The sequence below is a fragment of the Argentina anserina genome, chromosome 2 (genome assembly GCF_933775445.1).
Source record: "Argentina anserina chromosome 2, drPotAnse1.1, whole genome shotgun sequence".
NCBI lineage: Eukaryota > Viridiplantae > Streptophyta > Magnoliopsida > Rosales > Rosaceae > Argentina > Argentina anserina.
This window is the reverse complement of record NC_065873.1, coordinates 14,395,138-14,422,591: the sequence shown is the minus strand read 5'-3', so window position 1 is coordinate 14,422,591 and position 27,454 is coordinate 14,395,138. Positions and strand designations below refer to the sequence as shown.

Here is a 27,454-nt window from a genome sequence, read left to right as displayed (position 1 = left end):
TTGTTTGTACATTCACAACATGTACATTAAAGCCTTTCTGGAAATCAATCACGCATTGAGAGAGCAGAAGCTAGTTGTGAAGGGAGTAGCCAACGAAGCCTCATTGCCTCCATATCAGCTTTGAGCATGTCATTCAGTGTTCCAGACTGAGCTAGAGATTGAGAAACACAAAGAGAACAATGGAGGTGGTTAGAAGAGGGTTTGGCTTTGGGTCTGGTTCAGCTATGGCGGCTGTGGTGGTCTTGGCCTTGGTTTTGGTCATGGTTCTAGAAGCCTCAGCTACTCGTTTTACTGTATTACAAAACTCTGATACAATGCCACTGAAGCACTTGTACACAATTTCAGTAACTCAACATATAAAATTACGTATCCATATGCCTTGAACGATGGGAAGAGTAACGTTGCTGGATGTTGCGGGGTGGTAATGTTCACGACTTGATTGGCATGGAGGGAAAAGAGATGGTAGAAACTAGGGGATGACCATCTCCAATGAAAGATAAATTTTGTCAATTTGAATTTGAGATGTGAGGTGAATTATGACTATTTTGAGAAATTTGCACTTCAATAAAACTGTCAAAATAAATATATATTTTATTTTTATAAATATATATTTTATTAATAACAATAAGAGAGATTATAAGTTGATATGAAAATTGTGGGTGTGAATGTAAGTGAGAATGAAAGAGAAGAAGAGAGAAAGCAATAAGAAATTGAATGGTTAGAGTTTTTCCTTTTGTCAAATTTGATATCGTAGTTTGAAAGAGTTATACACATGTCAAATAAATTCATTGTTGGATTTGCATTTTAATAATCAATTATAGTTGTTAAAGATTCATGTAGGATTTGACTATGTCATTGGAGATGGTTACCATAAGAGTAAACTACTGATTCACGACTTGATTCATCTTTTGGGATCAACATTAAATAATTTAAGACTTTGTATTAAACTTTGAAATGGATCCAAAACTGGTTAATAAGTTAACTTTCAATGCTGATATACCCAAGTAAACTATGTGGATGAAGGGAGCCTATTCAGCACACCATCGAGCACCAGCACCAGCAGCACGTGGTCACGTGCATTGTTAGTTTAAAACACAGACGTTAGCTGCAACTTCTATAAATCTGGACATGGAGAACCAGAGAAGTTCACCGACTTTCTTTACAAATTACAACCTTTGAATTCATATTCTTCTCACATCATCAAACAAACAATTTGATTATCATACTTCCATGGTTCCACCTACTCAATCCATATTCATAATCTATTATTTATTCTATGAGATTATTATTATCTATTTTTATTATATATTCTGATTCCTAAAAACCCCAATTTAAATCCACAGCTCATAAGCTCTTGAAGGCTCAAAGGTATAGAACAAGAGGGCTTCTCTCCCACCCGCTCACTTACCCAATTTCTTTCCAATGGGGCAAACCATCATTAATACAAAAAACCCATTAAAAATATAAAGAACTATTAAAATTGGTACGATTTTGTGTTGGTGAATCCTGGAATTGAGAGAAATTTCTAGTCTCTTTGTTAGGATTCAGATACGAGGAGGTTTACCCAGAAACAAGCTCAAGTTACCAAAAGCATGTAAGTGATGCAACCCCTTTATTTCTCTTTCTGGTTATGTTCATCTTCTTTGTCTTCAAACTCTCGTCCCTCTAAACTTTTTCGATTCTCAACGCTCAATATATGAAGAGAGATGATATTTATGTAGCATGGACACGGACACGATTCGATACGTAGACACGGCATATAGAAATTTTTTTGGACACGGACACGTGGTGGACACGGAAATTAAAATTATTTTAATATATATATATATATATATATTTATTAAAAAATTAATTTAAAAATTTGAAAGTATTTAGATGTATATATATTAAAGTGTGCATAAATATAACAAAAACTGAATCTGTTGGAATGGTTGAGGATTTGTTGGATCATTTGGATGACCAAGGTTCGAATCCCACTACAAGCATTTTTATTTTTATCATGAGTTTATCTCCTTATATATATTAAAGTGTGCATAAATATAACAAAAATTGAATCTGTTGGAATGGTTGAGGAGTTGTTGGGTGCCTTGGATGACCAAGGTTCGATTCTCACCATAAGCACTTTCACTTTTATTATGAGTTGGTGCGTGTCCGCGTGTCCGATTCCGACACTTGCGTGTCCGGGCCGTGTCCAAATTGAGTTCACGTGTCCGAACGTGTCCGTGTCCGTGTCGGACACGCAATACGGACCCTTGTCCGCGTGTCCGTGCTTCATAGGATGATATGGATGAGGATTTGGGGCAAGAGGCTCTGGTTTCGTTTGTCGGAAGTAGTATCTTTAATAGCGTTAACGTTGACCGTCATTGTAAATATTTGACTGACACGTTGGAGTTATGCGAATGGTTGATGTGAATATTTTAATGGACGTGCCCGAAGGTGTATATTATCCTTTCCTTGTGGATGAATATATAAAGTAGAGAGTTCATATAGAGTCCAATTGTTGTACAAAAAGAAGAAGAAAAATGTCACAAAGAGATTGGCCACGGGATGACCAGAGAAAATTGTTAAAGTTGAAAGTGCGGCACAAACCAGATGGGAGGTCGCCCGCTTGTCTGCCTCAACAACTTTTCAGCATCCTCTGCATATGGATTTAAGACACGACGACTCGCTATGTCATATACTCCGCAATCATTAGGTCCATATGGTTCAAGACTACTACTTATAAAATCATCATCATGGCTAAAGTATATGCAATTAGATCGACAACCTGGAAAATCTGAAGCCACCACAGACACAGAGGAATTATCACCGACAAAGAAAGCAACATTACCTAGGGTTTCTTTTTCAATCCACTCATGTTCATCATCAATATTCATCTTGAAGATTTTGAATTCTGTGGTTTCGCGTCGTAGCCATTTTTTAATGTTTTTGTACTTAATATACCTCTTAACCATCCAAATCTCTTTCTCATCGGAATCGAATACAAGATATATCTTATTAGCATATGAGGAATTACCTTGTGAAAGCTCCAACTTGGACAATGTACTGATATTGTAAGAGAAAAGTCGGCTGTCATTATCAACTGCATAAATTACACCTTGAGAATAAACCACATCTTCAACTGGACAGAAATTATTGTCAGCATATGTCCAACGCTTATCCTTACTGCATCTGATAAAAGCTAATTGATACTTTTCACCATATATTACCGTAAGAACAGAATCCTCTGGATCCAATATTGGGTCTGATGACAATGAGGCTCTACAGACATAATAATCGCATTTTCTAATCCACCATTTTTCACCATGCAGAGGGGGAAGACGAATGATGGTTGCATTTGCTTTCTTTTTCTTCTCTCTGAGCTTCACAGAGAACGGATTTAGTAGGGTTATTGCAAACGTTTCATCGACGAATATCAACCATCCTTTTGAAGAGCCACAAAATCGTCGGTTAGGCGCCCTTAATTGCATGTCGAGAACCTTATCATCTATGATGTTGTATAATCTCCATGAATTTTCTTCATCAGTGATCAAGAGCATTGGAGGTTGACTGCGTCTTGACATGAGTTCCCTTTGATTCTTCTTTGCCAAACAAAACCATGACTTACAAACAACGCTAAATCGCAAATAATCTTTCGGTGATTCTAGTCTCGTCAAAACTTGACCGAGCAAATCCTTTTGTAGTCCTGCCCAATCTGAATGCATTGTTGTAACTCGTAATTTGTAACATCTATCTCAGAAGATGCTTAATTGAAGGTCCTATATAGTAGAATTAATCTCCTACTTTGTTAGGGAATAGGATTATTGCTAACAAACTAAATGGGAATAGGCCGGAATCTCCCGGATTTCTTCTTCTTTTTTTGGTCAAAAATACCCCGGATTTCTATTCCACTATGGATTAGCTTTACGGTGACGTTATGTGAACAATTTTGACAGTTTTTGTCCCAAGTGTTAAACTTTTGTTTTTTGGTCAATGTGTTAAACTTTCAACCGTGAGCATGTGTTTCTTCTTTTAACCATCTGTTTCTATTTTGCTGGCCACGTTCGCCCTTTTTCATTGTATGTCAATTTAAAATTCTTTATATAAGTATATCCATGAAGCAAGAATGCCCTAGCATTCTCGCCTGGGACAAGTTATTGGTTAGCATGTATGGTACACATATTATATATGAATCGAATGATTATGGATCCTACATTCATTAGTTCCTACACGTACCCAATTATACATGTTAATTTATATCAACGATTAGTCGATAACGGAAAAAAAAGGTGTAATTCGTGGCTTTTTTGGCGTAGCAACTGCTTTATCGCCCACACTCTTCGATTCTTCTATTTGCATGGGCTAGCTCCACTACTAGTTGTAACTAATAATTACAACATGTTTACGAAAAAGTGATAAATGCATGCATGCTAACTACTAAATGTATATACACACACGTACGTGCATAATTATATATTAGCATTTATACACGCCCTATGCGTCTCATGTTCTTCTAAAATACGTATTAATCTCGTAATCACTATATATTTATGTTAAAGTAGACATCAATGATCCAACAAATTACAATCAAATTGTTGGTAATTAAATAGTACAACCATTACAACAATGATGGCTAGTAAATGTAATCCATCTCACATAAAATAACAGGAAAGGTATAGATATTTAGCATGGATGTTGTTAGTCAAGTCCCTCTTACTATAATAGACGAAGCATCGCGTCTAGAAGCTAAATCTCTGCCAAGAGAATAAGAAGGTATGGGGTTGATCAGATTACATGAATATACCAGGGATGCAATTGCTCATGTACATACAGAGAAAGAAATTTACTTCCTCAGACACTAATATTAGAAACTGTTAGTGAATCAGGTTACAACTTACATCCATACCAAAAACGTTATAGAACCTACAAAGCAAAATCTTGGAACAAAATGAAAACATAGAGTTTAGGTTTAGATACCTTCTGCTTATGACCTTAATTAAAAGAGTAAAAGATGTAACTAATCCAAGCTGAGACTAAATGGTATCCTATCAGTATTAATTATACCGTGTGAAGTGTGAACTACCAGCAGTTGAAAACTTGAAATCAAAATGCGTTATGGGCTTGCGGCAGTTTTCCTAACATCCAGATATCTCGTGCGCACCGAAATTCTTTCTTTTTGTTTCTCCTATCTGCTTTGTACAAAGAAGAAAAGTATGAGCAAATTTAATATACAAAAGGAATTCAAGATCGTTTAACTAAATTCAATTCAGTATATACCCAAATTTTAGAAAGAGCAAGTATGATTAAAAATCAAAATTGAAGAACATAATAGAATCCGCATTCTACGATTTTTGTACCAACATACCCAGACCCGGACATGGGGTGAGACCTAAGAGGCAACAGCCTCAGTCACTTAGGCAGTGTTTGGGTAAGGGATTTGGAAGAGGGAGATGACATCTTGAAGGGATTTCAAATCCTACATGGAGAAATCACTTGTTTGGCAAAAAAAAACCGGGAGGGACTTTGAATACCCGGGATTTTAATAAGGAATATTAGAAGGGATTTTCCCGAAGAAAACATCCTCCCCCGAGTTCCTTCTCGATAGGAGGAATCTTCAAATCCCATTTCGCCAGAGCTAGTCTCCGATTTCTCGCTCTCTCTATTCTTTGCATTGCTCGTCTTCAGGTTTGATCTCCACCTTGGGCTTTCGTTTCTCTCTGCATTCTTGGGTTAAATTGCTGAGTTGGGTATTTTTTGCATCTCTAATTTGATCTATTTCATCTTTGCTTACAGTTCGATTATCCAATTTGATTTCATTGGTTTCTGGTTTGTGTTTCTTTCATTTGAATTATGTTTATGTGATTTATGCTACTGGGTTAGCTACAATTGCCCCATTTTTGTTTGGGTTTGGCTACTGGATTTCTGGAATAATAAGCTTGGTCTTATAGTTTAAGTTCAAGATTAGTACTGCATTTTTGATATTCTTTATATTCTCTTTCATTTTAATTTGTTCATGAGTTTCCATTCATGTTGTCTTTAGGAACTTCTTTTACTTGAATGCAAGTATTGATAGTTATCATGATCTAGTTTCAAATGTAATTTTAGACAAAGCCTATTGGAAATGGATTAGCGTAATACAACTTTGTCTAATGATTGATTTATATTAGCTCTTTAAGAATTTAAGTAGTATTGTACGAATGTGTTTCCAAAAGTCATTACCTATGATAACTCTTTAAGTAAGTGAACAAATTGATGAAGATAAAGACTTTTATCTGCAAATAGGAAGGACTGTTTTTAAAATAGAGTTGCTATTTACAGTGTGTGTAGACTTTAGCTATGGGGTTTATGGGTCTCAAAGGTCTTTCATCTCATGTCTGCATCTTTTTTTTTGTTACTAGAATAATGACATGACGTAGATGTTTGATTTTGTCTATTTTATACTGTTTAGTTGTTAATTAGGCATTCTTGACTTGTTTCATGCTAGATTAGTTGTAGAATAGACATGCTTGAATAAGTTGAGATTCACGTAAAATGAGTAGACCTATGCTATGTATCGTCGTGAGTGTCCCTCACAACTTCTTGTCTATCTGTAGATGGTAGCGGATGGGTATGTAATAGCTATCCTGACATTGATTTCATTTTTATACAAACTAAGTGGTTTCTTTAAAAAAAAAAACAGTTTCCATACATGTATACACACATCTCCTTGTATGAGGTGTAGTCAACTCCTTCATAAAATGCTAGGTGTTCCATAACTACACCACTATATTCTCCACAAATTTAATAATCACATATTTAATTTATTTAATTTTTAACCATACACAGTAAAAAAAAGGTCTTGTTATTTAAAGTGCCTTAGTCAAGTACATGTATGATTGTAACAGAGAAATTTACTAGTCTTTTCATTATACAAATTAATCTTTAAGTAAACACATTTTTCTTTTGTAAATTTAAGTTGTAATAGTCATTTAACCGATCAATTCCTACTAATCATTTGTCATCTCACAAACTTTTTTTGTATATATGATATGCTCAATAAAAGTAGATATGTTGATACGCAACTCAAAATGGATGCAAAAGTAGAAAATTAACCTGATAAAAATTGACTTTAAAATTAATATTCTAATTTTATATCATTGTGATCTCTAAACGTAAACATAGAGTTGAAATAAACGTTTTTTTAAATAAACATTAATTATATATGGTTTATAAATAGGACACCAAAATATTTTTTGGCACGGGGCATCAAAATTCTTATGACTGGCCGCTGCTGCCAATTCGCAAATGGTAACGTGTGGAAGCTGCATTTCGCTTACTTTGTACTTCAACGACTAGTGTGTTTCGATACTAACTAATTAATGGATCCATTCTTATGACTGGCATCATGATGAATGAACTTATGAACATAATCTACTTGTCTGAACTCCAGCAAGGGCTTCAACAACGCATTACGGGATATCCGAGTTCTTAGTGGATGGATTAATTTGAATCCTCACAATAGAAGAACTGAAAGTTCTGTGGGTAGGTGGTGTTGCCCTACAAAACATAACGTTGGAACTTTTTTTTTTGATTGAAAAGAAACTTCATCGATGTGAAATCAATTCATTAATTTCAAATTTATGAGTGTGACCCAGCTAGACTTGGTTCTAGCCCTCGTTAAACAATTTTCCATCTCCTTAATTAGCTTGCAATTGAAAAACATACTCAGGATAAAAAAAGAAAGAGAGAGAGAGAGAGAGAGCTGAAATTTAATAACATAAACTGAATGGATCAGTTCCATCATTATCGTTTGTACTAACAGAATGCTCTATCACTATGATACTGCTCATATAATTGAAACTGAATCGATGGTGTTCCACAAATTAATTTACTTGCTCTCACGTCTCAGTAACGTCTCAGTATCATACATATCACATATAGATATCTTAAACATCTGTCAAGTGCCAACAGAATTTAGAAAAAGCGAAGACATTGAAAAATTCTCAAGTAGCAGATACAAATATCTAGTCCATTATCCAGACTCCAAAGGAACCATATAGGCGTATGCAGATGCAGTTGAGTAACTTTAACTTGCAGGCACACAAGAGAGAATGTCATAACTGATGCTTGTATCATCGTCATTGTATATAAGGGAGGTAAGATCTGATCATTGATTCATATTAGAAGCAAAACGCCAACAGCTATATTTCAGAGGCATTCATGGAGTTACAGTCTAAATAGTAACAAGTAAAGAAAATATGCACACATTAGAGTTAAAAGTTACAGTTCCGGACTAAGAAAATATGTCCAACCACCTTTACTTTGTAATTGTCAGAATTCAGTTTCTCATATATCATCAGCTTAATTTTATGATGATGACACTGGTAAACGAGAAATCAAGCTTTGTGGCCCGTATTACTTTTCTAAGTAGCTAGTCATTATAAACTGACACAATTAATCATGATGCCACATTTTGGAACCTGCAGCAGTATTGACTATGAAACGAAAAGCGCATTTCGAATTCAAAAAATACTATGTACAGTGACATAATTGAGCAGCTCTTTCACAATAGGCAAGCAAAGATTGAAGCTTATCAAACATAAAAAAGAAAAGCCACTGTGTCCAGTCTATGCCAACTGGTATAAAATCGACATCAGTAGTTCAAAATATTTCCATATTAGTTCTGCCGTAATGCAAATGAAAGTTCTGGTTCATGTTTCACGTCAAGAAGGCACAAGTGCATAAGTTTTGAAAACGTATCCATTTCATTAACGACTGTACAGTAATATACTCTTACTGCAACAGAAAGCAAAAATATGTACGATCTAAACTACAGCAGCATCAACAGTCAAAGAAAAATTTAGAGAAATTACCATGGAAGCTTTTTCCTACTTTTGGCTCCTCCAGTTCTTTAAAAGTGAGAAAGAAAAATGATTATACAGGAAATCTTACAAAAATGAAGTGGCGTGGTAGGGTTAGCAGATAAGATGAGGATTTGGGTTTGAGTAACTTTTTCAAATGATATACATTATTTCTAACACTACAAACTTCCTTAATAAGATCTCAAACAAAAATAATGAAGAATTGGTTGTGGTTTCATGACTAAAGCCATCCCCAGTTCTCATTATTAGCACGACTCTTCTTGCATTGGTAACGGACTAACGTTATTCACAAACACAAATGCACGTTTGATCCTCAATCTCAGTCTAACATATCTTGAGCAATACAATCACTTGAACAACATAGAGAAGATTTCAACGTCCATTTCGATCACTAGCTGGCATCAAAATCCAAGTATAGTCTGTAGGCATCCCGATCCGAAGAGTAGTAACCTTGTATAAGGCTGTCAACTTCGAACCCGAGTTTCTTGTAAAGATTCATGGCAGGAGTCCTCAAAGGATCAACGTGAAGTGATATTCTCCCCACGTTTCGGGTTCGACATTTCTGAATAGCTGCTGTCAGCAGTGCCTCTCCATGGCCTTGCCTCCTGCAACTATACTTGACTGTATGGAAAAACAACCACATGGAACAAATCAACATCCAAAGATTCAGGGATAATAAGTTGGTGCGCTTATACCACATTCTCAGCATTTTATCAATAAACTTTCACTGGGAACTTGTATCGAACAGTTTGTGAGCATAACTCAGAACTGAAGAATTGATCGATCTATATGAGAAAGCAAATTAGTGGGTATGATGAAAGGCTACGGATTAAAATGGGTTATTGAAACCTGCGAGCTTTGTGATAAGAGCGTAGAAGGAAGAAGGCCAAGAGTACATGGCATAGCCAGCAACTGAACCATCTGACTCCTCGACGTAAAGCAACCCGCTGTTCTTCTTTTTCAGTTCTTCATCAAAGCTTCTAGCAAGGGACTCATGTTTGGGGAAGATCTTCCTTTCTATCTTGACTATGTCTTCCACAACTGTTGCCCACTTAGGCGAGTTTCTCTGGAGCTCCACAATGTCCCCTGCCGCCATTTACAAAGAATTGCGAGTTTATGGTCCGGTCTCGTTTTCTGGCCTTGTTATATGTACATAATATTTGTTTTTTGATTTTAAATTCTTGAATTCTATAGTATAATAAATTTGCCTGAAATTCGAAAAATACAGTTGTTATAAATGTACACTCGATTTTGAAGTAGTTAATGATTATAGATCTCCATTTTGTCCACCATTTTTTTGCTTATTAAATATGATTGAGTGCATTGTGTTACATTTGAAGTGTCATGCTTGATATCTTGAAAAATAGTACAATTTGCGACAAAGAAACTTGATAGAACTGATCAACATATTCTAAAGCCTTTTATTTGAAGTTGATTGTCATCTTAAAGATGAGTAAAACCAAGTTGGGGTCAAATCAAGCAAAGTCCAAATTATGATATCATATGGTTCTGTTTGGTAGAACTCACTCGCAAATTATATGCAAACCACAACCATTTTTCTTCATATAGTCAGTGATCGATTAGAATGTAATTATACATTTCTACAAGTTATGATCAGGAGGATACCGGCCGTCGAGTATTAACTTTCTATTCAATTTGGTGAAGGGCTACTCTATAAGCTAGCATCCCAATTATCCTAAACTTTGAACTCGAAATGAGTAATCCTTCGGCTACATTTATTTGATTAATCAAAAAGCTTTTACGAAACAAAAATGATGATATTTCATATGCCAAGAAAGTAAGAAAAGATGTTGCATAATACAATATGTGAAATCTAAAACTTTGCCTGTCTATAACAACAATGAAATTTTCTTCCCAGCCTGTGTGTATATTCTACGCTTCTAGGATGTCAACATCTCTAAACGAGACGACATCCAGAGCCTGTATAATCTACTAGCTACTTCCTTCGTGCTTCAACTCCAAACTAGTAATCTGTCAAGTGAGATCATATGTCTCTGTTGCTATGATTGAGAGAGAAATTGATATCATTTGCTATATTCTGTGCATCACGTGAAATGCCAAATAATCCACGACTTGAGAATCCAGCACAGTAAAGGCCCTTTTGTGACTTCCAGTGCTTGGGAAACGGTTTCTTCGGCATTCCATTCTCACTGAAGAGGTCGTTCTCATCCTGCAAAATGTATCAGTAAAACACAGACATCTGAGAACTCGCTGGAGAACTCTAGCCAACTATTTATTTGAAAAGAGTCATATGATCGATGTCACAGTAACTAGTGACTACATACCTTGAGCCACTTCAGAACTGTGCTTTTATAGCCTGTAGCAAATACTATAGCATCGTAACATTCAAGGTACCCATTCTCAAACTGGACTTCATTTCCTTCTATGTTTGCTATGAATGGCAGAACCTGATCATAAGCATTTCATGGTTATGATCATCACACAGAAGATTAACAAAGAAATCCACTATATCATTGATGTTGAAGGAAGTTTATGCGAAGAATAAATGAAACTATAGTGGAACCTATACTCTTATATATAAGTTTTACACGAGTGTGTGTACGTATCTGTGTATGTACCTGTATTTCTCCACTCTTGATCTTTTCAATAGTCCCAACATCGATGATGGGGGAGTGTCCTTTGTTTTGCTTGATATAAAATGGCCCCATTGTTGGATTTTGTAATTATCCCGAAAATTCATATCAAATTTCCAATGAATTCCCTGATATTATTAAGTTGGTCATTGTCAAATTTTATTAGACGAGGATGAAAACGAAAGGATTCGAAATATTAATTATTCAGAAACGTTCAATTTGACGAGTCTAAGAGTTGACTTTTGACTCATTGGGTTTATTAGAAAACTTCTTACATGAAAGTCGTAGAGCTCATCCATACGAATTCATTGACATGTGACACGCCTAAATCGGAGTTCGTATGAAGAAGTTACGAATCCAAAGGTGTTTGGACATTTTTGGAAAATAGTATAAATAGGGAAATAAAAAAGAAAAGGGAGAAAAATTAGAAATTTTTGGATCAGGTACTGTTTGGGCCGCCGGATCTCTGCCGTCCGGCCACCATAGAACGGCGCACCGGTCAAGTTTGAAAGGTTGCTGCATCCCCTGTCGATTAGTGGTAGCGCCACCCACCATCTCGCCGCCGTTTAGGAGCGGTGAAGCCCGGAAGTTCTCCCGAAAAAGCATATTTCGGCGAACTTCAACTCGTCGGATCTCCCTCCTCCGGCAACCAATCGGTACAATTCTTATCCCATTTTGAAGGTCTCCTTCCATACTACAAACCCTCCAAAAGATTTAACCCCAATCGTTGTGTGCTAGGAGAATCGAAGAAAAGAAATTCTAGGTTTTTAAATTGGGGCTTTTCAGTTCTTGTTAAATTGATATGTTTAGGCTCAGAATTAGACTTTGTGGTGAACTAGGAAGTTGTTAGTAATGTCATTTAGATTGTGGTGGTGAAATTTGGTGGTCATTGGTGGCGGGCGGTGAACAGTAGCGCCGCATGAATAGTACTATTAATAGTGCATTTTATAAAACAGTGTTATGTAAAACAGTAAATGTGAACAGTAATATAGTAAACATTACATGAACAGTGTTTGGTAAAAACAGTACTGTGAATTGTATTTTAGTAAAAACAGTACATTGGAACAGTGATTAGTAAAACAATAAAACATGAACAAGTGTTCTGTGAACAATGTTTTATGAACAATGTTTTATGAACAGTGTTATGTGAACAATGTTTCAGTGACGAATCTATCCTTAGTGGAGATTCATAATTACATTTATTTTAAAAGATCGAACTATGATATGTATATAATATAGTTGGTTGTGTATGTCAGTATGTGTATCAAATGGTAAATACGATACATATATATGAGTTGCTATATTATATACTGTTACGTTCTTATTTTCAAATGAATTATATTGTGACAACCATATTTATTTTATTTGAGTAAGAGTTGCTTGTTGTAGTACAATAACATGAGTGGATTGTTATTGTACGTGGTTTTAACATTGAGTTTTGTTAAAACGTTTTCTGTCTTCGGACGTGTTTTTTCTATCTTCAGACGTGTTTTTCTGTCTTCAGACCAGTCTTCGGACGTGTTGGCATGTCGGAACCTAGCCTTGGCCGGGCGATAGTTAAGATACAGTTAGAGCTCTAGTCTGTCTGTTGGTGTACTGCATGAGGGGTAACAGATGTGTTACCGGCTTATGAGTACCCATATTTTTGGATGTTGGGTAGCAAGTGGTTGCCCAATGTCAGACGGCGTATTGCATGAGGGGTAACAGATGAGTACCAAGCGCTCATGAGTACCCGTATTATAAATGTATTTGGGTAAACAAATGGGTTGCCCGATTTCTCATGAGCACTTATATTTTCAGATATTATTGGACAACGAGATGGGCCGTCCAATGACTCATGAGTACATTTATAATTAAATGTTTTCAGTATTTGTCTTTTGGATATTGGGTAGCGAGAGGTTGCCCAATGTCTGACGACGTACTTCATGAGGGGTAACAGAGGTGTACCAGCGCTCATGAGTACCCGTATTATAAATGTATTTGGGTAAACAGAGGGGTTGCCCTATTTCTCATGAGCACTTATATTTTCAGATATTATTGGACTACTAGATGGGCCGTCCAATGACTCATGAGTATATTTATAATTATATGTTTTCAGTATGTTTATTTTGTATTTATACACGAGTTGTATTGTTGTTTTACTCATACGATTTACAAAGCTTACTGGGTTTGTGTTTACAATCCCGGTGCACCTATTCGATGGTGTATGAGATAATTATGCAGGTGTGGATTAGCAGAATTGACGGACTACTCTGAAGATGTCGAAGATTTCTTTCTACTGTTAGTGGTGAGGATTGAGTGAATTTTGCATTTCCATTAGTTGTGTATTATTCGAGTTGACTGAGTCATGATGTGGACTTAGTTTCGATACACTGTTATGATAAGATGATTTCAGTATATTGAGATTACTTTTGAGTTTTCATGGCTTCGAATTTGAATTTTTATCATTCGAAAATCGGCATCGTAACAGATTTTGAATCCCATATTTGGATAAATTTCCATATTTCCACTTGGTTAAAAACAGGACAATGCCATCAACAATCTTCACAGGAAAATACTTCGACAGAACCATTCCAAGGAACACGATCTCCTTGGTAAGAACATGGACCTATTATATATTAACATGGACATAAAATATAGATGGAATTCATGAAAAAAAAAGGTTAGATTTATATGAGTACAATGTAAAATTTGAATTTGACAATCCAAGTTCTTGCCTTTTAATCAATTCAAGTTATGAAATTAATAAATATCCATAGTACTTATGTAGAAGTCTAAGTTATATTGACCAAAAATCAAATCATAGTGAATTTTATTTGTTAGAGGCTTAGACTAGATGGACAGAAAGAGAGAGAGAGAAATTTACCGGGCTACAGACAACAATAGAAGTATTAGCGCCTGAATTTGATAAGTCATAGGCAATTTCCATTCCGGAATTCCCAGATCCGACAACTAAAACATTTTTCCCACAGTACTTGTTGCCATTTCCATACTCGCTCGAATGAATGATTTCGCCTTTAAAGCTACTCAAACCTTTAGTTTGAGGAAGATAGCCTCCACTATTTTCACCAGTCGCTACCGCAACAAATTTGAATTTCGTATTGTTGACAAGGATACACCATTTTCCCACATCCTCCTCATAAAATGCAGTCTCCACATTTCTGTGGTACAGTGGGTTTATCTGGAAAGTGGATACATAAGTATCAATGTATTGAATAAAATATTTTCTAGGAACATATGTGGGTGCATTTTCAGGGAAAGGCTTATAGGGTAGCTCACAGAATTGCTTAGCTAAGTGAAGCTTCAGACGATCATATGATCTTTTATTCCAAAGAGAAGCGTAGCAATCTTCTCTTTCGAGTAGGACATTTGAGATATTGAGGCGGTTAAGACATGCAGAGGTTGCTAGACCAGCAGGACCAGCACTTATGATGACTACCTGTATTTCCTCCATTTTTCAGATAACAACAGTGTTTCAGTATAGCAAAGGATGCTTGGTATGAATCTTTTCATGTATATATATTGTCAATATCTACGACGTACATGACGATGATGATATGGAGATTTATTTACAGATTTGGGAACCATATACGTTCATCCATCCTGGTCTACATTTTAGAAACTTGGATTTCTTTAGAGAGAGATTTGGTAAAAACTTTTGTGGAGGGATATTTCATTCCAAGTTTACTGGCTGTGGGTAGGTGACGTATATGTTATTTTAGATTTGCTTTTTTGATTTTACGAACTGGTATAGCTCCCATTTAATTTGTATGGAGGGGTCTTATAATTGGACATGTATCTGATTAGAATGCTGAATTTGTTAACAAAGCAACTAAGTTTTTCATAAATTGTATTTGATTTTGCTAAATTTGTTAACAAAGCAACAAAATATCTCATAATTTGTATCTGGTATAACTAAATGCTGTGCGTTAAAAGATGCAAGGGCTTGCCTCATAATTTGATATTTAATTGTTTCTTTAATGTTCTAATGGATTGTAATTCTCTGTACGTACAATCCGTACTAGACACTTCACATTTTTTTTCTTTTCTCAGTAGTAATTAAGGTTTAAAACAAAAAATTATTAAATAATTCACATACTCTTATAAATGTTGATGAAGTTACGTTTGAACTCATGAACTCAACATTCTCAAAACTTCTCGCCACAAACACATGATTAATGTCCAAACATTAATTAATTCAGCCGTTACAATCATCACTATGCCAAGATCATACATAGCTAAATCCGGGGGATCGAGCTTCTCGTAGCCTTGTATTCTAGTGAGTCAGCTCAGTGAGACCTGCTCACAACACAAGTCAAAGTCAAAGGGCCAGCGGTGAGCCGACTTTTGACCCTCCGAAGCTTAAGTTAGTATTCGATACAGAATAAGTTCGAGAGTGAAGGACTTAGGAATACGTTACCTCTTTTAGGTGGTTTAGGCAGTCTATTTATAGGTGCATTAGGCAATGTGATTGGTCCTTCCCTCGATGTGGGAATGTGCGACAGTACATTGATTCTATCTTTGAAGGCGAGCCACCGTGGGCGGCGTCAGTGGCGATATCCGAGCAAGCACAGGGTCTACTATGCCAACTTGCCTGCCTGCTGGGCCTTTTGAGTCTCCAGCCACCGGTTCGGCGACCGGAGTATGAGGAGATTAAGCCGGAGATCACCCCATTCAGGGGGTGGTGTTAAGAAGTCCCCAAGTCCCTAGTCGAGGAGATTCCTTAGGTGGGGAGTTTCATATCTTCACTTCCAGCACAAATATCCGCTTTCAAATTACTCAGGACCCGGGCCGGCCTATTCGTGGCCATAGAGAGTGGTCTAGGACCAAGAGGCTAAGCATATAGGTTAACTAGCGCGCTCAGGGAGTCCATGGACCATGCCGGGGTCAGGTACTGACCGCTCGGTCAGCTGCCGACCGTATGGAGCACCCATGGATCTATTCAAGGACCTCCACATCAGACGCATGGGTTAACCAGGTGCGCGAGCGTCATCGACCTGTAGTGTGGCCTAGGGCTTGGAGTGTGGCCGGGAACTCAATGTTAGACAAGGGTTAAGTAACAAACGCAGTTCGACATGTGGGTTAACTAACATCGGAGTGTCCCCGGACCTGGAGTGACCTAGGATCTCGGGGTTAGGCTTGCAGGTTAACTAACACGCTCGGAGCATCCATGGATCTGGAGATTAGCCCGAGTCGGAGATTTGTCTTATTCCGGAGTTATATGACAAGTCCCCAAAGTCCCTATTTAAGGAATGTCCCCCGCTGCAACGGCCGAAATTCCCTGGTGCGAGTAGCCAACTCGCCCCGAGGGCTTGGACAATTAATGCAGTGGGTCCCTCTAGGACGTGAAGGGACGGTGAGCGGAAATGATGGCGTATGGAGGAAGGTGAAGGATCTACAATGTATGGATAACTGTGCACGCGTGAGGCGCGTAACCGAGGCCGTTTTACGGTAGTAGGGCACGTGGCGATGATCTGACAGCTGGAGGCAGTTTTTGTCGATGGTCGGGATCATATCTAACGACTATATATTGAGGGATGGAATTCTTGGTTCTCATTTGTGAAAAGTGTTAGAGTAGAAGAGGAGAGAGAATGGAAGAATTCCCGGGGATTGTGATTGGAAAAGAGTAGGTATCTCTGCATTTTCAACCACGGGAATCGCTACGTCAGTTTGTCCACAACTACCGAAGGTATCGCTCTCTTTTCTTTACTGTTCTTTTTTTTTGGTTTGGGAGTAATGGGCTAATATGTGTTGTTCTGAGAGTTGTAGCGAATGGGAAAGTCGGCCAGAGTTGTGGGTAGTTGCGGATTTGAGGATTTACAGTCAGATTCGCCAGCTAACAACACGTCGGAATGGGCTGTGAGGTGGGGAAAGTCCGAATGAGTGGGCGTTCCCCATATAAGCGACGCGGGGTCATCTAGTAACCAGCTCGGTCTTTTGTTGCAAGACATTGAAATGGCGAAAAAATGAATAGAAGAAGCTGGAACTAGCGGCGACGACCAAAAATGGTGGTTGAGGAACAAGAAGGTGGATCCGCCCAGTCGTAACGCGATGATGGAGGAGTTTGAGATTCTCTGGGAGGTGTACGACATCCAGGCGGAAATCATAATGAGGCCGTTAGACGAATGAGAGCTGTTTCACATGTCGTCGGAGGGGGCGTGTTGTATAACAGAGCAGATACTGGCGTACGAGATTACTCTCCCGATGACATTTTGCGTTGCGTGCCATATCTGCTCTCCCGCTTAAACATCGCCTAGGGGCAGGTAGCGCCCTACATGTGGCTGTCGTTGCTGGAGAGCATCGCGGTGTTCCGGGCCTTTAGGTAAGGGAAACCGTGCTAACGGGAGTTCTTGGCCTGCTGGTCGCTGCAGTACTCCCCGAAACGGGGGAGCAGGGGCGGCATTTGGATGGCACACCGGGGGAAGAAGTATGCCTCATTCGTGTTTGAGCCCCCGAGTCCCACCCCGACCAACTAGAGGGAGCGGGCGTTTGTCGTAGAGGGGCCGTGGCAGAATAAGATGTGTCTCCCCCCATGTTCTTTGTTTATATTCGTGTTTAATGGTGTAAGCGCAGGCTAAGCCTTGTTTTTGCAGTGTCAATACACACTGAATTTTCGCTGATGATGGAGAAGCGATTGATGAGGTGCACGCTCGCCTTCAAAGAGCAGGCCCGACAAGTCGGCGTATACCAAGCCTATAATATCGTCAATTCGGCCGGTAAGAGTGGTGAACAAGTAGCTTGAGTTTTATTTTATTGTGTTTGTTCTAACAATGATTAACTGCAGTGACGGTGGAGATCAAGATGCCCGAGAGGAAGGAGCCTGGGCCGTTCGACAAACTGACAGATGACGAGGTGGTCCAAGGGGTCGAAGACGTCGTCCTGGTGTGGGGTCCGAAGGACGTGGACATGGAGGTGAGGGAGGGGTTCCCCACAGTGTTGGAGAAGTTGGAGGATGGTATCTAACCCATGTCCCTGGTGCTGAAGCAATACATGCTGTTACCGGCCAAGGTGGCAGCGTATTGAGGGGTGGGGTGGGATGGTAGGCCCTTGGATGGACTGGAAGGAAGAGAAGCAACGGACTGTCCGGAGGAGGCAGTGCTAATGACTGATTTGGAGGAAGGTCATGGAGAGAATCTAGAAGAGGCGGAGCAGCCTAGCAACGGGCCGGTGGTAGAGCAGATAGTACCAGAAAAGGCGGAGCAGCCCAGAAACGGGCCAGGGCATCCTTAAGGTTTGAGTCGAGGCGCCAACCTTGCCGGCCTCAGTGGCGGATGGGGGTGTTAGGCCGGAGGGGAAGAGCGGGCGGCTGAAGGGAGCCAACGGAAAAAGAGGAGCCGGAGTGGTGGGAACCAAGAGCGAATGGCGAAGAGGACGAGGGCCGGGGTCTTGACGGAGCTGGCCAAGGTTGGGGAGTTGGCGCCCCACTTGAAGAGGATGGCAGGGCATATGAGACAGAGGTGCCAGGGGCCAACAATCCGGCACAGTGAAGACATCCGCCTTAACTTCCACGAGGTGGAGAAGTCGCCCAGAACCAAGAGACTGTGACCCCCGGAAGAAGGAGTGGAAGGAGAAGCTAGACTCATAGTGGGCCGAGAAGCTTACGCGGAAGCTAGCGGCGAAAGAAGCCGACTTCGCCCTGTGCCGGCAGACGGCAGATAAGGAGCACGTGGAGGAGCTCAAGAAGGAGAGAGCGATGACGCTGCAACGGTCGAATAAGGCTTATATGGAGGGTTGCAGCGACAGCCAGCCAAAAGGATTCAATGATGGGCGGCAAGACCGTTTCGAGTTTGGCATGGAGCGTGGCTTCGTCATCCTTGAAGAGGCACGGAAGCACGTCCAGATTATGACGCTCGTGCCCGGCTAGCACGCACAAGTTAGGATGCAACCCGCTGGGCCCGCACCCAATCTCTAGGTGGTTGTGTCCCGAAATGCCCCTGCACCGTCCGCACAGACACAAAGTCTGGGAACCGGTCTAGGACATGGGCGAACGCCCTCCAAATCACCGACGCCTCTGCAACGCGCCTAATCGGAGACCTCCGCGTCGGATGCTAGACCTCCAGCACGCGGGAATCCCCCGGCGACCTCCTCGACGCCTAAGATGCCACATGGTCGTACTCGTGGTCGGAGGAGGTGAAGATGCCAGGTGGGGGTTAGTCCAGCCTGTAAGGTAGTCTTTGGGATATTTGGCTATGTAAGCCTTTTTTGTTTTTGTTTTTTTAAATGTACCACTGGCCAGTTCGGCCGAGCCAATTAAATGAAAGTGGAGATGCAAACACTTGTGTATCTGTTAACCGCAAATGGAGTTGATTTTTTTACTAGCCCATTGGGCCATGTTTCTCTGGAGTCCATGCCCAAAATCAAATCTCGGTGACTGTCCATAATCAAACGGTTCAAACGTTCAACCACCTAACAAATGGCAATTACAGTCAAACCTTGGGAAACTCGTTAGTCACAAATCCAGTCCACGTGGCCACCCGGTTCACTTGACTACCATAATTAGGCGTAACTGCCATCTTTAATCCCTATGTTTGTGCGAGAGATCTTGTCTCTTGGATTGGGGCTTTTTCTCCTATAAGAATGAGAGCACTTCAAGGATGAAAACACAACAAATAACCATGGTTCTAAGTGTGCAGTTTTCTCTCTGGGTTTTGAAACCTCTCAAATTGTTTATTCCAAATTCTGTTGTGTTTCCATAGGCTGGTTTAGGCGTAAAAACTCATCCTCATGCATGAGGTAGGCTTAAAAATATATCCTCATGCTAAACTTTCTTGGAATCCTTCAAATGGCTGGCGGCCGTCGACGTCTTGGTCCAGCCATCTCAAGGGTAGGTTGTGTAGGGGGAATGGGAGCTTCTCCCGACCATCTCAAGGGTAAGTTGGATCTCCTCTACATCACTTGTCTGCCGAGATCTATCGTGGTGAAAGTGGGGTAGTAAAGCCAATCTTCCCAGTGACCGTGCGTTCTCGTAGGCAATAGCAACGCGGAGCGAAGGAAAAAGGAGTCTGAATGATTGTCGAGGGTGATGATAGTAGGGTCCGGCAACTTTGTTTCTCATTAATGTAGGAATGTCCATGGCCGGTGCGGCTAGGGTTAGTATAAGACAATTGTGGCTTTCATGTAATGTTGTAATAACTTGATTTTTCGGAATGATTTTTGGATCACTTTTGAATTTATAAAGTATGTGAAATTCATTAAACGTGTTTGTGCCGCCTTGCGAAGTCGGAAATTGAAAACGGAAACGTTAACGGAACGTTTATTTAGAAAAACATTACGTTTCCGAGACGTGAACATCGACTTTTACTCCGTCGATCATTTGTGAAAACTTTCTTCACGAAAGTCGTAGAGCTCGTCGATACGAGTGCGTGAACGTGTGACGCGTTCGAATCGGACATCGGACGTAAAAGTTATTAACGTCGGAAGTTCGTTTCCGATTTAAGAAATAGTATAAAAGGAAGGAGAGGATATTAGAAATCAGAAAATCAGTTTTTTTTTTCAAAAATCCGCTCGGTTACTGTTCACCCGACCCAAAAATCTTCTCCGGCCGATTTCTCCACCATCCGACGTCGCCTCGTGTCGTGCCACCTATCAAACTGACGGGCTCAACGATCTCCATCTTTTGGGTTACGCCTTGCACTCCGACGACAACCACACACGGTGCAGCAACCGCCAGAAGTTGCTACTGTGGCGGCGCCGCCTCCTCCGGCCACCATAGCTCGAGATTCTTGGGGGTTTTGCTTGTCCCAGTCCCAGCAACGTTCCCACAAAAGGAATCGAGCCAAATCGAAGTGTTGGACTGTTTAGGCTCGGATTTAGACTTTGGTGTCAATTAGAAAATTGTTGGAAATGTTGTTTAGGTTGTGGTGGTGAAATTTGGTGATGATTGGTGGCGGTCGGTGAACAGTGACGCCGCATGAATAGTAAATGTGAACAGTGATCTGTAAGAGTAAATGTGAACAGTGATGCCGCATGAATATTAAACTGTGAATAGTGATCTGTAATACTAAATGTTTTGTGTTCGGACGAGTTTTTGTCTTCGGACGAGTTTTTGTCTTCGGACGTGTTTATGAAATATGACATGTATATGATATAATGGATTATATATATATTGTATAAATGGTAAATATGTACATATATATATAGTTTGCTATATTATATACTGTTATGAATTCATTGGAATTGGTCATTTCGATGACGAGAATGAAATATTGAGCATGTGATTTGATTTTTGTACAATATGAGATGTGATTATTGTACGTGGTTTTAACATGAGTTTGTTAAAATGTTTTGTCTTCGGACGAGTTTTTGTCTTCGGACGTGTTTATGAAATATGACATGTATATGATATAATGGATTATATATATATTGTATAAATGGTAAATATGTACATATATATAGTTTGCTATATAATATACTGTTATGATTTTATCGTGATTATGTCATTTTGATGACGAGATTTATATATCAAGCATGTGATTTTGATTTGTACAATATGATGTGAGATTATTGTACGTGATTTTAACATGGAGATTATTAAAATGTTGATTTGTCTTCGGACTTGATTTTGTACAATATGATGTGAGATTATTGTACGTGTTTGGCAAGTCGGAACCCAGCCTTTGGCCGGGCGAAAGTTACGATACAGTTAGAGCTCTAGTTTGTCTGCCGGAGTACTGCATGTGAGGTAACGGGTGGTTATCTGCTCATGAGTACTCATATTTTTGGATGTTAGGTGGCGGGTGGGTTCCCAATATCGGCGGTGTACTACGAGAGGGGTAACAGATGTGTACCAGCGTTCTTTAGTACCCGTATTATAAATACATTTGGGTAATCAGAAGGGTTGCTTAATTTCTCATGAGCGCTTCTTTTCATATTCTTTTGGGACAACTAGATGGGCCGTCCATTGACTCATGAGTGCATTTATATTTGTTTGATTTATGGATTTTCGTATATATTATTATGCGAGTTACATTTTTATTTTACTCATACGAGCTGTAAAGCTTGCCGGGTTTGTGTTTACAATCCCGGTGCACCAATTCGATGGTGTAGTTGATAACTCCGCAGGTGTGGATTAGCAGGAATTGAAGGACCGCTCAGAGGACTTGAAGTTATTTATCTCCAACTTGTGTGAGGATTTGGTGTGACTATCTTGTGAGGTTGTTGTGAGGATTATACATTTCCATTTGTTATAATGTTGAATTATAGTTTGGTTTGTAATAATCGGTTTGACTGAGTTGTATTTTGAACTCAGAGATGATCCGCTGTGGCATTTTAAATGATTTCGATTTCATTGAGATTGTTGGGTGTTGCACGACTTTGGAATTTTGAGTTTTTATGCTCAAAATTTCGGGGTCGTTACAGTTGGTATCAGAGCCTAAGTGCGTATTCGGCGATTATCAATATCATCCGGGAGTGATGATCCGACTGCAGGCGGGCACCCATCACATGCTTCTCGGTATTGATATGTCACCGGGTACGCGAGAGTGTTAGGAGCCATACCTTATGGTTTGGTCCTGTAGGGAGTATTGTGACGATACTCCGATGGTTCACCTTCTTCTGAAATTTCATGATTGATATTGGTTGGATCTATTTTTTCGAATTTGAGACTTCACATGTATGACTGAGTGTTAATTGTTGAATGGTGATGAATTTGGAAAAGGGCCGTGAACAGGGCCGAGGACGGACGAGAGGTCGCGGACGAGGTAGGGTTGCAGGCCGCGTCCACAATGTGGAGAACCTTTAAGAGGAGGCTACTCGACGGGCAGAACAGGTTGACCCTGCTGCTGTCGTTAGAGACGACGATAGTCGTGTGTTAAGTTGATCAAGGACTTTAACGTCTGTCAACGTCTTATTTCTTAGAGGCCTGGATCATATGGTAGTGGACCACTGGATCGAGGGCATCAGAATCTACTTTAAGATGATTCAGTTGATTGAGTACCCTGAGAAAGAGAGGAAGATGATATCGACACTCATTAGTGATAGTTCGGTAGAGGAGATGGTAGGATTGACTCCTACATCTATGAGAAACTCTTTATGTGTCATTTCGCGTTTGGAGTGTTCCTCGAATTGGAGACAATGACAGGCTTGTCCTTTTGTGATTGGAAGTGGAGAGTTCTTTGCTTATTTGATCGTGATTCCGGATCACACCTATGATGTGACCATAGGAATTGATTGGTTGAGTCCGCAGTACGCGGTGATTGATTGTTTTGACATGGTGGGTTCTTTCGTAGACCCAAGAAACCAGAGTTTCGTATCTTTGAATCGAGTCGGATAATGTCATGAGAGCTTGAGTCTCGGAAATGGGGAGTCTATGGATCTGGAAGTAGCTATCACAAACATTGTTGTGTTATCAGAGTATAGTGAGACGTTTCATGAGATACTGAGTTTACCTTCGGGAGAGTTGTCAATTCTTTATTGACGGTGTAACTGTTATAGCACCTATATCGAAGGTGCCTTATGGGATTGAGACAGAACGAGTTTAAAGAATTGAAAGCGCATATAGATGGTCTATTAGACCTAGGGTTCATCAGACCTAGTGTCTCACCTTGAGTTGTGCCGGTGTTATTCATGAATAAGAAAGTGGTCTCATGCGGTTGTGTGTGGATTATAGGGGAATGATTATGGTGACCATCAAGACCATGTATCATTTACCTATGGTTGAGGACTTGTGTGATACGTCCTTAAGGTGGTGATACAATTATTGAATTGAAATTCACATTACGTCGTCGTTGAGTTCCAACTTGTTATGGTTCGGCCATTGACAATTGATGTTACACATTGTTCTTGAACTGAGCAAGAATCTAAGGTGATGGAGAAATCTCAACATGACATAATGAATTAATTATTGCTAGATGAGCATTTAATTGAGAATGTTGATCATTCTTGAATTAATCATTTTGGTGTTGGGATCAGAACTTAACTAGGCCACAGGTCCAAATGAGACGTTATGGCGGCGAAGTAACTTTATGGAAGGTAAGGAACGAGATGACCTTAGCTTAGTAATGTTTTAACGAATTTTTCGTGACAATCATCTTCCAACTGGTAAAGAAATGGTTGAGGACCAAAATTTGCTTTTCAAGTGCAAGTGGTGTTAGTGTTGGTGACATAGAGGCTCTTTTCCCTCTATGCATCAGATTGTTTATTGTTGGATAAGGTGGTGTTGACTGAAGTGTTCAACAAGGGATAAATTTTATGATAAAAGGGTAATCAAGTATATTAATGCTTACAGAGAAGTTATTTTGGCCGAATGCATTGGCCATGAGGATTCTTATTGAAAGTAAAGAAACAACTGTTTAGAGTGGTGGTGTAGCAATCATTTTGGGGTTAGTTTTGAGGAGACAGTTGACCCAATATCCAGTTCTGTTGTTGAATTGATTGCATAACTTATTAGTACTACAACGGTGATGGAGACCAATGCTTTAGATGATGTCACTTGAGTGTTTGAGTGGGACCGTATGTCATGCATTTGATGTGTGTATGAACCAGGGGGTAAAGTATGTCTCAGATGTGGTCATGTTGTTTTTTTTTGCACCCAAATTTTCATGTTCCACTATCAGGAGATAAATATTTTCTATACGAGCCCTACAATTTAAAGCAGGTAGCTGTAACTTATTGTCTGACGGTAAGTGGTGGTAAAAATGGAGGGATGCGTGATGCATCTCTCTCGTGGTGGTAGTAGAATTTATGTACTGCCATGTGCGTATAATGTTCGATTCTCGGGTGAACTGATTGAGAGTAATTCTTAATCTAAGGTGGTGTTCTGTGGTGGTGGTGAACTCAATGAGTTAAGATTTCTTTATCGTGTGGCCGATACAAAGATGGTACTTGGGTGGGTATCATGCACGACAACTTTTTATGGTTATAATAAGATGATCATGAAAGGAGATTATTTTGTTGATTGGAAGGAATTGTAGGTTTGTTATTCTAGCGATGCATTATGGTGAAGTCATGAAGGTATTGTCGTGATAAAGCACGTTTATTTGAAAACCACTATGTGTGATGTAAGTAGTAGGCATGTGTTAATCATTGATTTGACTCATGATAGATGTTGAGAGTTTTGACCATGCTTAGTGGTAGGAGCTAACTCATGACGTGAGGATAGTCTGTCAAATCGCAAGAGAGTGGTGAACTAGACAAAAGAGGGTGTCGACGCCTCCATGCTAAAAACATCATTATGTTTCGGGAGGATGATTATATTTTGAGTAGCTCACATGCGACTATTATTGTTAGGACATGTGACAGATTGTCTGATGGAGGAAGTTTGAGGTAACGGAAGATAGGTTGAGAGCTTGTACGCTGGATTTTAAGGTAGCTGGGAAATCATTTGAGATTGATTGAGTTCGCCTACAACGACAGTTACCATTCCAGCATCGGCATGGTACCCTATGAGGCACTTAAGGTAGACCATGTCGATCACCTATCTGTTGGGCCAAAGTTGGGTGTAGTGAGATTTGGCAAGAAAGAAAAGTTGGCCGAGGTATGTTGGGCCTTTGAGATTCTCGAGAAGGTGGGAAAACTAGTCTTGCCTACTAGCATGTCGGACTTTCACAACGTCTTCTACATTTCCATGTTGAGGAAGTATGAACCTGATGTGTCGCATATGTGATCGAACATAACACCATTGAGGTGAAGGAAAATACCACTTTTGTTTTGAGCCGGTTTGTATTTTGAATAGATCCAGAAAGAAGCTTTGGAGGAAGGAAGTGGAGCTAGTCAAGGTATTGTAGAGCCATCATGATGAAAGTGATGCATCATGGAAGCTATGGTCGGATATGAAGACGAGATACCCACAGTTGTTTATTGAGTGAACTTGAATTTCGGGACGAAATTCCTTTTAAGGGGGGTAGAATGTAATAACCCGATTTTTCGGAATGATTTTTGGATCACTTTTGAATTTATAAAGTATGTGAAATTCATTAAACGTGTTTGTGCCGCCTTGCGAAGTCGGAAATTGAAAACGGAAACGTTAACGGAACGTTTATTTAGAAAAACATTACATTTCCGAGACGTGAACATCGACTTTTACTCCGTCGATCGTTTGTGAAAACTTTCTTCACGAAAGTCGTAGAGCTCATCGATACGAGTGCGTGGACATGTGACGCGTTCAAATCGGACATCAGACGTAAACGTTATTAACGTCGGAAGTTCGTTTCCGATTTAAGAAATATTATAAAAGGAAGGAGAGGAGATTAGAAATCAGAAAATCAGTTTTTTTTTTTCAAAAATCCGCTCGGGTACTGTTCACCCGACCCAAAAATCTTCTCCGGCCGATTTCTCCACCATCAGACGTCGCCTCGTGTCGTGCCACCTATCAAACTGACGGGCTCGACGATCTGCATCTTTTGGACTGCGCATTGCACTCCGGTGACAACCACACACGGTGCCGCAACCGCCGGAATTTGCTACTGTGGCGGCGCCACCTCCTCCGGCCACCATAGCTCGAGATTCTTGGGGGGTTTTGTTTGTTCCAGTCCCAGCAACATTCCCACAAAATGAATCGAGCCAAATTGAAGTGTAAGTACCCGAATCAAGAATTTCAATTTTCTAGGGTTTGTGAATAGTGCCGAATTTATGTTCTTCGTTGTTTGGACTGTTTACGCTCGGATTTAGACTTTGGTGTCAACTAGAAAATTGTTGGAAATGTTGTTTAGGTTGTGGTGGTGAAATTTGGTGATGATTGGTGGCGGTCGGTGAACAGTGACGCCGCATGAATAGTAAATGTGAACAGTGATCTGTAAGAGTAAATGTGAACAGTGATGCCGCATGAATATTAAACTGTGAATAGTGATATGTAATAGTAAATGTGAACAGTGTTTTGGTAAAATAGTAATTGTGAACAGTGGTATAGTAAAAAACAATGATTAGTAAAAATGAACAGTGTTATGTGAACAATGTTTTATGAACAACATTTAGCGGTGCTGAAATCGTCACCTGATATTTTAAGTATCATTTTCTAAGCATTTATCGTGCTATTAGGTGACTGACGAAACGAGTGAGGAAATT

At 39.7% G+C, this 27,454-nt stretch overlaps 3 protein-coding genes across 3 annotated transcripts; all 3 read right to left on the bottom strand.

Annotated features, from left to right (window-relative positions):
• Positions 1 to 2,564: 2,564 nt before the first annotated feature.
• LOC126784001 (putative F-box protein At5g55150) lies at positions 2,565 to 3,704 on the bottom strand. Its single transcript, XM_050509515.1, has one exon. The coding sequence runs from the start codon at positions 3,702 to 3,704 to the stop codon at positions 2,565 to 2,567; it is 1,140 nt and encodes a 379-aa protein (XP_050365472.1).
• Positions 3,705 to 9,043: 5,339 nt separating this feature from the next.
• On the bottom strand, positions 9,044 to 9,936 carry LOC126782918 (uncharacterized). The gene is made up of 2 exons (XM_050508274.1): positions 9,690 to 9,936; positions 9,044 to 9,461 (listed from the first exon to the last, which is right to left on the bottom strand). Exons 1-2 carry the CDS (start codon positions 9,934 to 9,936, stop codon positions 9,232 to 9,234), a joined length of 477 nt encoding a protein of 158 aa, XP_050364231.1. The 3' UTR covers positions 9,044 to 9,231.
• A 909-nt stretch (positions 9,937 to 10,845) lies between these two features.
• On the bottom strand, positions 10,846 to 14,909 carry LOC126782913 (probable indole-3-pyruvate monooxygenase YUCCA11). The gene is made up of 5 exons (XM_050508270.1): positions 14,322 to 14,909; positions 13,934 to 14,063; positions 11,441 to 11,544; positions 11,147 to 11,269; positions 10,846 to 11,031 (listed from the first exon to the last, which is right to left on the bottom strand). Exons 1-5 carry the CDS (start codon positions 14,907 to 14,909, stop codon positions 10,846 to 10,848), a joined length of 1,131 nt encoding a protein of 376 aa, XP_050364227.1.
• Between the last annotated feature and the right edge of the window lie 12,545 nt (positions 14,910 to 27,454).